The sequence below is a fragment of the Trachymyrmex cornetzi genome, unplaced genomic scaffold (genome assembly GCF_001594075.2).
Source record: "Trachymyrmex cornetzi isolate Tcor2-1 unplaced genomic scaffold, Tcor1.1 scaffold682, whole genome shotgun sequence".
Lineage (NCBI taxonomy): Eukaryota > Metazoa > Arthropoda > Insecta > Hymenoptera > Formicidae > Trachymyrmex > Trachymyrmex cornetzi.
The window spans coordinates 84,572-95,717 of record NW_017300006.1 but is presented as its reverse complement, the minus strand read 5'-3'; the positions used below and the strand labels follow the sequence as shown (position 1 = coordinate 95,717).

General features: G+C 35.6%; 1 protein-coding gene across 1 annotated transcript in view; it reads right to left on the bottom strand.

Moving 5' to 3' along the window:
- tefu (Serine/threonine-protein kinase tefu) overlaps positions 1-10,470 on the bottom strand; it is a 22,771-nt gene extending 12,301 nt beyond the window's left edge. Inside the window, exons 1-11 of the mRNA XM_018517404.1 lie at positions 10,168-10,470; positions 9,331-9,468; positions 8,824-9,229; positions 8,312-8,668; positions 7,525-7,903; positions 6,436-7,284; positions 5,491-5,680; positions 4,647-5,416; positions 3,640-3,941; positions 2,200-3,373; positions 1,180-1,390 (exon numbers count right to left, since the gene is read on the bottom strand). Coding sequence (XP_018372906.1) covers positions 1,180-1,390; positions 2,200-3,373; positions 3,640-3,941; positions 4,647-5,416; positions 5,491-5,680; positions 6,436-7,284; positions 7,525-7,903; positions 8,312-8,668; positions 8,824-9,229; positions 9,331-9,468; positions 10,168-10,239 — 4,848 coding nt within the window. The 5' untranslated portion in view covers positions 10,240-10,470. The remainder of the gene's footprint in view (positions 1-1,179; positions 1,391-2,199; positions 3,374-3,639; positions 3,942-4,646; positions 5,417-5,490; positions 5,681-6,435; positions 7,285-7,524; positions 7,904-8,311; positions 8,669-8,823; positions 9,230-9,330; positions 9,469-10,167) is intronic.
- Between the last annotated feature and the right edge of the window lie 676 nt (positions 10,471-11,146).

Sequence of the window (11,146 nt, the reverse complement as noted above, 5' to 3'; positions counted from 1 at the left end):
TCCAATTGAGCCGTGTCCAACTGGGTGCCACCCATTAAGGGAGTGGAGGAAAGGTAATGGGGGGAGGGGGATAGGAATACAAGAAAGAAAAAAGGGAATATAAGGAGCTGTGTGAGGCAAAGAAAAAAAGGAGAATGAAAGATGGGAAAGGAAAGTGGAAGGAGCGAAGAATGAAAGGCGATGTGGGATATAGTAAACAAAGAAAGGAAAAGATGGAAAGGGATAAATAAGGAGATAGGGATGAGGGAGTGGGAGGAATATTTCAAGGATTTGATGGGAATTTTAAATGACTTAGGTTTGAATACAACTGTTCCCTCCAAGAGGGAAGTGCCTCAAGGGTTGCAGCGCAAAAATAAAAAATGCTCCGAAATAGTAACACATAAATAGCACATAAATCCTGTGTATTTAATTTTCCAAATCGGTTGTATTTAACGGATGAGGGGGATGACTGCCTACTCAACCCCACACAAAAAATTTTTTTCTTAACCAAACGGAATGGGCGAAAAATTTTCTTTTACGCATATGGATAGCGTATAAATAGAGCATTATTCCATAATTTTTTCATTAAGATTTGGTTAAGTGGAGGGGCCAGCTAGGCAGACGTTAAGAGACGACAGTTTAGCTGGCCCTCGACCATTCTTAATCAAAACTTAATAAAAAAATTACGGAACAATGCGCTATGTATGCGCTACTCATAACCGCAAAAAAACATTATCGCGCTCATTCCATTAGCTAAAAAAAAAATTTTTTCTGGGGACTGAGTGCGCAGTCAGTCGGCCCACTCACTCGTTAAAAACAACCGATTTGGAAAATTAATACACAGGATTTATTCGCTATTTATGCTCGCAACGGCCGCGAGCAAACGGTCGGATATAATCGATCTTCAGAGATGTGCACTCAAGAATGTTCGACAAGTCTGTTGAATATTTGGGATCAAATATTTTCCGACCGTTGGAAGTTGACAGCACCGCATAAAGGGCTTCAGCGCTCACCTTAAATACAGTTAATACGTATATTATTTATTCTATATTAAAATATTTTTTTTAAAGAAATGTTATACTTATATACTAAATTAAAAAAATATATTACTAAAATTTTAGTTTTTACTTAGGATACCACAATGTAATGAAAATTCGAGATAACACGAGACTTAATTATTATTATGTAATAAAAAATTACCTTGCGAAGTTCCACTGAATTTTCCACGAGGAAACTCGTCAACATCGCAACCGATCGATAGGTCAAAGCCTCTATTGCACAGTCTGCTTCTCGGACGAAACTTCCAGCTGGTTGCAGAGCCATTGTAGAGTCCATCGGACCTAGTTCGCCAAAGCATTTCGTGGCTTCCATCGACACGCGCGGATTAAGCGATTCTGTTAGTCTGATGAGTCTGAGGAGTGAGTTTTAAAAGTATTAGGGTAACTGTCCCTATTGATATGTCTTTTAGCCAATTTGCTTATTACCGAATTAATTATTAAATATTGCAGCTTTAATTTTATCTGCTTGCAATCAATATCGAGTTTTCAACTATTTCTTTTTCTTATAATATTCCTTTAATCTAAAAAATGTTAATATTTTGTTTTTGATCCTATATTAAAATTGGCTTGTCCTTATTAATGTGTCTCCATGCAGCGATGGCCCTATTAATGTGCTCTCAATTTGTATGCCTATTCGCATTTGACTCATTTTAACACACAGTTACTAAAACAGGTAATAAATTTAAGCTAATTGTTTAAGTTAATATTACATAAATCATTATTTCAATTATACTTATTTCAATGCATACTACATTCATAATACAACGTTCTTAGCTCCAATACAGGGCACACTAATAGGGACAAGCTTAAAATCTTGCAATACATATTACTGGATTCACTTAAATTCCTCATATTTTTCAAAAAACGTTTAAAATACTTTAATAGTTAAAAAATAAAATATTATCTTTGAATATCGTATACATTAATAATTTAACTTAACAAAAAAAATTTGTTTTCTTATTTATTCGTGCATTTTCGTTATGGTTTATTTTAATACAAAAGCACACTAATAGGAACAGTTATTCTATGTGATAAAATAAAAAAATAAGAAAAATAAAAGGAAAGAAACTAAATAATATTACTATATATAGTATTATATTATATAATATAATATTAATATTAACGTATATGTAATATTAATTTGAATAAAACGCATGTTTACCTGAATATCAACCTATGCAGGATGTTAACACCATCCTCAGGATACGGACTCTGCAACTTTTGGTGTAATTTTTGCAGCTCACTTTTTCTCGTCGATAATTGCTGCGTGAAATTCGCGAGATCTTCCAGGGTGCACTCGGCGTTTTCCTCACCCATGGCGTCCAGGAAACGTTCCAGCTCGCCTTCAAGGCACAGCGCAGATCCGTCGTCCAATCTAATGGTGTTATGAGTTTCTCTTACATCTTTGAAAATTTCATGATTTGGGAACGAGCCGAGTTTTGCGATGGCCTCTCGTAGTAGATTTTTTTGCTCCACCACGAGAAATCTAAGTAGATTCGCAGCCATCTCGCTGATGCTGCTATTTTTTGATTGCGCTAGGCCGATCAAATTTGCCACGATAAACCGGAGGACGTCTTGGACCTCCGTGGCTCTTGCGGGCAGCGCTTGTCTCAGGAACAGGTCCAGGAATTTGCAGCATGCCGCGACGAGCGTCTCGTCGCCATCACTGCCATTCCTGGTGAGATGCAACAAGCTGTAGCACACATCTCGGATCAGGAACGCGGCCATCTCATTAAAGACGGACTTCGAGAGGTCATGCGTTAGCCGCAAGCAGAAGTACGCGTACTGATGCAGCCGTTTGAGCTTACCCTCGCGAGAGCGCGACGAGTGTACAGCGCTTGCGAGCCGCAACAGTGTTTTTTGCAGCGTCGCCGGTTGTTGTTCGACCAACATGTGTGTGTTTAGAGAATGACCCGATTCTAGATAATCAAAGCACAGATCCAGCACGGCTCGTGAGAAATGCGGCGGATCCGTCGCCGGAAAGCATGTGAATGAGATCGAAAGAATCTTCTTAAAGTCATCTTCATCATGTAGCCGCCGTATTAATTCTACAAGAACGTCCTGCAAGCGAGAACGGAATAGCTGACTGAATTTTTTCGTGTTTGCGAACTCGTCCTTGTTATTTATCAACTTGTTCATTGTGTCAGAATCGAATACAGTGGCGCGCGATATCAGCCACACGAAGCAGGATGGGAAGACGTCCTCGAAGACTTTATTAAAGTCCAGATCGATATTTATACAAAAAGACACGGTCTCTTCGATATCCGAAGTGCGCAGTAAAACCGGGACAATGCAGTTGATATTCTTTCTAAAGAATTCGTCGATAGTCTCGTATCCTATTGATAATAATAAATTTGTTTCAATTTATAGTGCTTATATTAAAGATCAATTTATGTTATATATTGTAAATGTTATATTTTTTAATCTTATAAAAGTGTAATAAAAAAATCTTTACTTGTATCATTAGTGAATATGCCATAAAAAAAATTTGTTTTTCATAAATTAGTGCTAAGTTGGTATAAATAATTGAATTTTTTATTTTAAAACCACTATTGTATTAATATTGTATCAAATTGCATTAAATCAACGAATATATTCTTACCCATAAGCATCCATGGAAAATTCTGCAATTGGCAATGTGCGTCCTCGATCCAAGAAGTCAGCAGATAATTCAAATTATCTTCAATGAGCGACACGTACGTCGTCGTGTGCTGCGCCGCCACCAAGAGAACCTTCCGTACTATATGCACATTCACTTGCTTTTCCGTTGTTAATCGCAATATCGCACACAGGGCACGACCCTGAAGAACTCCACTGGCGCATGCCATGGAGGCCAGCGCAATCAACGCGGTTACTGTCCTGGTCTCCTTCTCATCTTGCAGTTGACTTTCTCTTAAACTGTTGCTATTTCACAAAAATTAAAAAAAAAAAAAGAATTACTAGTGCTACTCGGAACAACATTATTATGTATCTTTTAAATCATGCGCAAATACTAAAAATTGTTCTGGTGAAAATTTTAAGTATTTTTCATATAGTTTTTCAAAATTTTATGTCAATTTAAAATAATTAATATAATTAATTAAAAATTTTTCGGAATTTCTGAATAAGTTAATAACTTTTTAGAAAATTTCTCAGACTTTTTTGTGCAAATTGAAATACTTTTCAGAGTACTAAGAAAGTCTACAACTCTTCTAGAATTTTTCTCAGACTTTCTCAATATTTCTGCGAGTAATTCGTATAAAAATTCTAAGACAAATTTTCAGGATGCTATAAAAAGAATAAATAGGTGTTAAACTTAATTCCTGCCGTTTTTCGTCTCCAAAATTGATTTGTTTCGAAGGGAAGATGAGTGAATACCTCAATCAAAGTAATTTCCTCCATTTTCTACTTTATTACTAATTAATAATACTTTATTAATAATATTTTGATTAAGGTATTTCCCTTCAAAACAAATTAATTTTGGAAACGAAAAACGGCAGGAATTAAGTTTAACATCTAATATTATAAGTTTTTATAAAAAAATAGTTTATAATATTGCTATCTAATTTATTTTAATACTGGTATTAAATCTATATATCTCTCTTAAACTATATATTATAATGTTCATACTTCTGTAAGTTAGAATTCGACTGCTCCGCCTCATCGAGCAGCTTGAACACTGTTTCCTTCACCTTGATGAAGATACGTTCCTTCCATATATGAGCGACGTTTCTGAAAGATAGGATCTCTTGCAGACATTGCACTGCTTGCGACCGGAGTACAAAGAGTGTATCACCAATGTAATTAAGGATGCTGTCCAGTATCATCAAAACGTCATCATCGGAAATGTAAACGCTACTCCAGGAGAAATTCGGATCAATCCGAATGAAACTGCATACGCACTTTATGTAGCTTGTATGCACAAGAACGCTACAGTTTCGATTACAAATACGCTTATGGAGCTGTTCAAGCGCATGAACGAACGTTTTGGGCGAATAATCATATTTAATCGCGTAATCGAAGAAATACGGTAGCAGATTTAATAGCTGTCGCAACGATTCCTCATCTTTGCAACCTTCCTGGCATACTTCCAGCAGAAATTCCAACGGCGTATCCGCGCACTCGCGCTGGATCTCATCATGATCGCGTGCAATGAGCGACTCGAGGATCAGCAGTGACATTCTGGAATCCACATAGCTCGTGAAGTCCTGCTGCATAGTCAGCAAGTTATGCATCATCTTTTTCTGCAACGTGGACTTGCTGTGATTTGCGTCGATGTGTAAAGCACAGAAGGATGATAAAGCCTCTACGATCTGCAGATGAATCACGCCCTCACGCGAATGGTTTGGCTTTGGGTCTGATGTTTCCAGATACATGCTGGCGTTCCGCTTGCGCCTTCCCTGAGACGATGTTACAGTCGTTCATTAAAAACAATTTCTTTGTTACACAAAAACAAGTTAATTTCTTTGTTTACCTGATAAGTGTTAGGATCTTCATTACAATCGTAATTACAATTGTCATCTTGATTCAATAGATCGAATATGTTTTTAATCATGTCCATTGTAGCCGCAGAGACAATTATTTTAGCAATTTCCGTATCATAGGTTGCTCCATAAAACATTCTCAATGCTCTGGTTATGCTCAGCAGAAATATATTTTTGCATCTGTGAGGAAACATTTAATGTAACAAAAATATTCCGCACATTTGTAAGAATTCAGAATAGTAAAAAAAAAAAACAATAAAAGAGAGCGCTTAAGTGCAGTTCTGCTAAGCCCAGTGTAGTCTAATAATTACAAAATTTGGAAGCACAAAAGCATTGAATGAGATTTCTTAATAGTATTTGAAAAGAGAAAAAATAAAAAACTTTTTTCGCTCTATTAAAATCAGGATTGCCACAGAAAATATATTTTAAAATTCCCTGACTTTTCCAGATAAAAATGACAAATTTTCCAATATAAAATATGTAAATTTTAACACATTTAAAGTCAAGAATTATAGAAAAGCTAGCAATATATTATTAAAAACAACATAAAAAAAGTTAGTAGCACACTAAAATTTTGGATGCAAATTCAAGCCAAAAGAAAAAAAAAATAAATTAGTATTGGAAAAAAGAATGCAGTTATGAAAAAGGGCGATCAAATAAAAGTAATGAATAAAATATAAATTTTAATTATTTTATTAAAATATCGTTTAAAGTGTGCGAGTTTTGAACGTATTTCACTATAAACGTCAGATATAATATTAAAAAATTATAACAATTATCTAGAATAGGAGCAGTTTAAGGAAATTGTGAGCAAATTTCAAAATTCCAGACTTTTTTACATTTTCCCTTGACTTTTCCTGGTTTTTCATAACCAATTTCAATTTCCCTGATTTTTTTCGGTTTTCCAGGTCTGTGGCAACCCTGAAAATTCATACCTAGTCCAAACAATTTTCGTCAGAACTTCGTAGCTGTCATTCAATTGTTTCTCCATTGCATCGATCAACGGACAGTAGCCAGCGATATCTTTCGTCGTGAAAATATTCTGTTGCTTTAGAATGGACAATAATCTTGCCAGGAACATGAGTTTCATCAGTACGACATAGATTTCACGTGTATTTCTATTCTCGTCATTGGAGCCATCCTCTTGAATAATCTTGTGCATTTGCTTCATCAGGAAGTTAAATACTTCCTGTATATAGGAGACGGGATTTCCAGTGTCGGGCATCATACCGGAATCTTGTTCGATAAGCTTGTTCTTCGAATTCACTGACAACACTATCTTGAATGTCAAGAACGCATGACAGAGTTGCGGAAGCTCTGTTGAATAAATGTCTTGATGAGGCACAAAAGTGATCACGCGCGCTTTCTCGTAATTCTGCAAGGATTTCTGCTCAGTCTTGATATTTTGTCTGTAACGGGATTTCAGAACGAGATTCACTGATAATTCGCAGATGTCCTCGATAATCTCGACGGACAATCGCATTGCCAGCTTCTGCCATGTATGGTCTGGAATGTTTAGCAGCCACTCTAGAAGGCGCGTCCTATCACAAATTGGCGCCATTATCATCGAGGGCGACAAATCCAACACCGATGTGGTCGCGTCCACTGGTAGAGAGACACGCTCGCACAGTCGTCGCAATGTATGTACGCTATTCGGCGACCAGCGAATTGTCTTGGTCAGGTACAACCTAAGAAGAGCGTTTGCGTTTGGCAGTCTATTGTACCTTATGAAACAGCGGATCAATGAATGGCCCGATTCCTCGTTTTGGTTCGCTCCTAGAGATCTACAAAGATAATCTTGTTGCAATTACAAAATTCCTTAATTATAAAATGCAACAATATCAATGTAAACATTGGAATTAAATGTTACATACTTCAAAAGTATTTATAGACAACACCTACACAATTTTCTTAAGTTTGTTTTAGTAAAAAATAAAAACTAAGTTTTTTAACAGGAAAATTACGTAATATTTTAAACTAATTTATATAAATAAATTAATAATAAAATTTAAATTAGCATGCACCTAAGTAACATATCCCAGATCTTGTTCCAGTGAATTGTGGCATCTTGTATTTCCTCTCCATTAGATATCTCAATTTTCATGAGAATAGCAGCTAGATTGTACAAATTGTTCATGATAGATTCAGATTCTCGAGACACAGCGAGTTCCGTTAAATGTTGTAGCAAGGGTGCGAGATCTTGCGATCTCAGACACTGTGGATATTTCCTTAGGGTTTCTGTCAGAATTCTTAACAATGACCACACTTCCTCGGGGCTGCTGTTCATTACCAAGTCAATGATATTTTCAATTCTATTAATTCGTCTACGTTTGGTTGATTGAGAATAAGGGCTATCGAGACAGCTAGTAGAATTTATGGAGTTGTCCATTATCTGTTTTATGACTACAAAAAAATATGTAATGTTTGTTAAATTGATAACTTATTCGTTTACAATTAAATCATTAGGTATACAATTAGTTATACAATCAAATCAAATCTTTTATAAATATTTAACGAAAGACATTAAAACAGAATATGATTGTTAACAATCAATCCCGAGAATGTATGTACTGTTAGAGAATTATTAATTATATATTCAGAATTTACATGTTATATTCTTTGCAAAGAATTCAACATAATGGCATTTAGAGTAAAAAAAAGTTTTTAATTTATAGAATAGAATTTAATTGTTGCTAAAAAGAAAACCATTTCTCTGTGCAATTAATAAAATAATTGATATAGATAAATATATCAGTATTTTTTACTATATTATTAGCATATGTTAAGTATATTTGTGTTAAAAAATGGTACCTTCACTAGCAAATTGGATGAAACTGCGCCACTGCACGTCCAATTTGCAATTCTCCTGGACAAGCTGATACATGTTACGTAGCAATTTCCTCCATTCGTTCCAATCAAATGCAAAAGCACCATCATCATGCCTTGAGATACCTTCAGGATGGTGAATCTGTAGGAAGATCAACAGCAGCCTATATTTTTCCTCAGAGCCATTCAAACATAAGATATCCATCAATATGCTCTCACTAAACTTGCAGAGCGTGATTCTGGATTCTGTAATGATTTGCCTGCATACACTGCTACTCAGTTTGTAGAAAGACTCTGTCAATTGCTCAGGGTTTGCTTTCGTATCTTTTAAAACGTCATTTTCTAAAACATAAAATAAATTTACTTTGAATCAATTTTAAGTAATATAGACCACAACTCTGAACATTTGTTTATAAATATAAAAAAAATATTTAAAATATTTTGTAAAATATAAACATAAAATAGTTAATTCGGAATAATTTGAAAGTTCAACGTACTCAGGAACAATAACAACTCTTTTACATAAAAAAATAAATTTGTATGTAAGAAAGAATAATCAACAATCATTTGCAACGCGTTTAACACAATATGACTTTGGAGATGTGTCTTTTTGTACAGCTTGATACAAATTTTCAATAGTTCCCTCCATTGCTCTGGCATAATATTTCTGTGATATATACTTTTGGGCAATATATATTTTACTAATATCCCCAGATAAGTATCCTGATAATGCACATAGATCTTAGAGTCTAATATCTGCAATATTTGAGAGACTATATCACTGCTTTTCAAAAAGTCAGCTGACTTCTCACTAGCTCGGCGAATTGTATCCTTCACCAGACCACAGATAGATTGCCTTTCACTACTCTTAGCATTTGTCTCTTTACTAGGCTTCTCGGCTTCCTATTATTCAAATAATATCAAAAATAAATAAAATTATAAATAAATAACATATAAAATATTGGAACTGTTTTGTATATAAATTTCAATATGATTCTCCTCACATCGGTAACTAGCTTGTGGACTATGGATATAATACAATGCCAGTTGGCCTTTCCTGAAGCTTTGCTCTTGGTATTCTGGCATATCTCTGTGAGAGCGTCATCATTTTGATATAAATCCTCTAGTTCAGACACAAATTTCTGAAAGTTAACAGGCCTTTGTTACACAAGAAAAAATGAAAGTAAAAGGATTGTATATTAATATAGTTGATATATATTTTAGAACAGATGCTTTTAATTGGAAATCTGTTTTCTATGGCTAAACTAGCATACATTTTTGGAACCTAAAGTGAGATAGGTGTTTGCTTGATATTTGGCAAATGCAAGAGTTCTAGTACAGTCTAGTGCAAAAATAAAAAACATACCTTAGATTCTTTTACTAATACAGCTTTGTAAATAAAGGCAATTGACTTGAAACACCCTGTACATATGTCAAAATCAAGTTTGTTAGGACTACTTTGTAGATCAGGCCTGTCCAAAGCTCTGGAGCGAAAAAGCAAAGCCAATGACATAAAAAAATCAATATGGATAAGATTTCGGAGACTGTAAAGTGTTGATACGCGTCTGAGCGACGCTTATCAACACTTTACAGTCCATGAAATCTTATTCATATTAAATTTTTTGCGTCGATGGCTTTGCGTTTTGGCTCAGGCGCACAAATTGGACAGGCCTGTTGTAGATTAACCTACGAATATCTGTGAATAAGACTATTTCTATTTATTTTACACCAATCACCAAATCAAAGATTGAATAATTTTGAATTTAATTTCCCGGTTAAACACAGGACGAATCAGATTCCTGACATAAATAACAATGATTAATAACGATGATTATGGTTACCTTTCTATCAGTCACTTTCGAGCTATCTGCTAGCTTCAGAATGCCGGAAATTCTATCCGATACTCGCGACATACTCGTAATTCCACCAGTACTCTAATAAGTATCGACACATTAGCTGTAAAAGAAATTTGAAAAAAACCACATCAGATTCTGACAATTGTTCGCGAAACATTGAACTACAACGAAAGTAAGAGAGAAAGAGAAGAAACGTTTGAGCCTCCCGCGAAATATAACAAAGTGCCAATTGCCATGCAGTGATGCACATTTGGCTCCCGGACTCCCGGCACCATGGAAAAGCCGCCCCATCAGGCACCACTTCTACTCCCTCCAAGCAGACACCTACTCATCAAATAAGGTGAAAATTACAAAAGTGAGTAAACTTACTAGGCGTTGACCAATGAAATTATCAGTATTCTAGTAAATTCGCTCACTTGTAATTTTCACCTCATTTCAAGATACATGGCTGCGTTCGAAAACTTCATCCGGGTTTCTCGTGTATCATCTTATCCTTGTTTAACACTGAGTGAACAACAAAGGCTGTGTTCCAAAATTGTTTGTCAGCGCTGGCAGTACTGCCAACACCGTTCCAAAAATCATCGTAGCACGCTGTGGCAGTGCTGCGAGAGGATAAAGACGTCATTGGGTGCATTCAGCGGAAAAGAGCGCTACTAGAGCGCTCGCTGTTATTGGTGTATTCTTTTAAATCCTCCAATTAGAATTTTAGATCTGGAAGAATACACCGAGCGCTCTAGTAGCGCTCTTTTCTGCTGAATGCACCCATTAATGTTGTCGTCATTTCCTACTGCGACTGCTGCGGCTGTCCAGGGCTGTGTTCCAAAATTGTTTGTCAGCGCTGCGAGCACGTCGTCATAAGTGCATACTACCAATAGTGTTCCAATTTCATAAGCATGCTTTTTATGCAAACGCAGCTTTCATTTTGGAACGATATTTTCAGTGCTGTCAGCATATAGCGACGTCA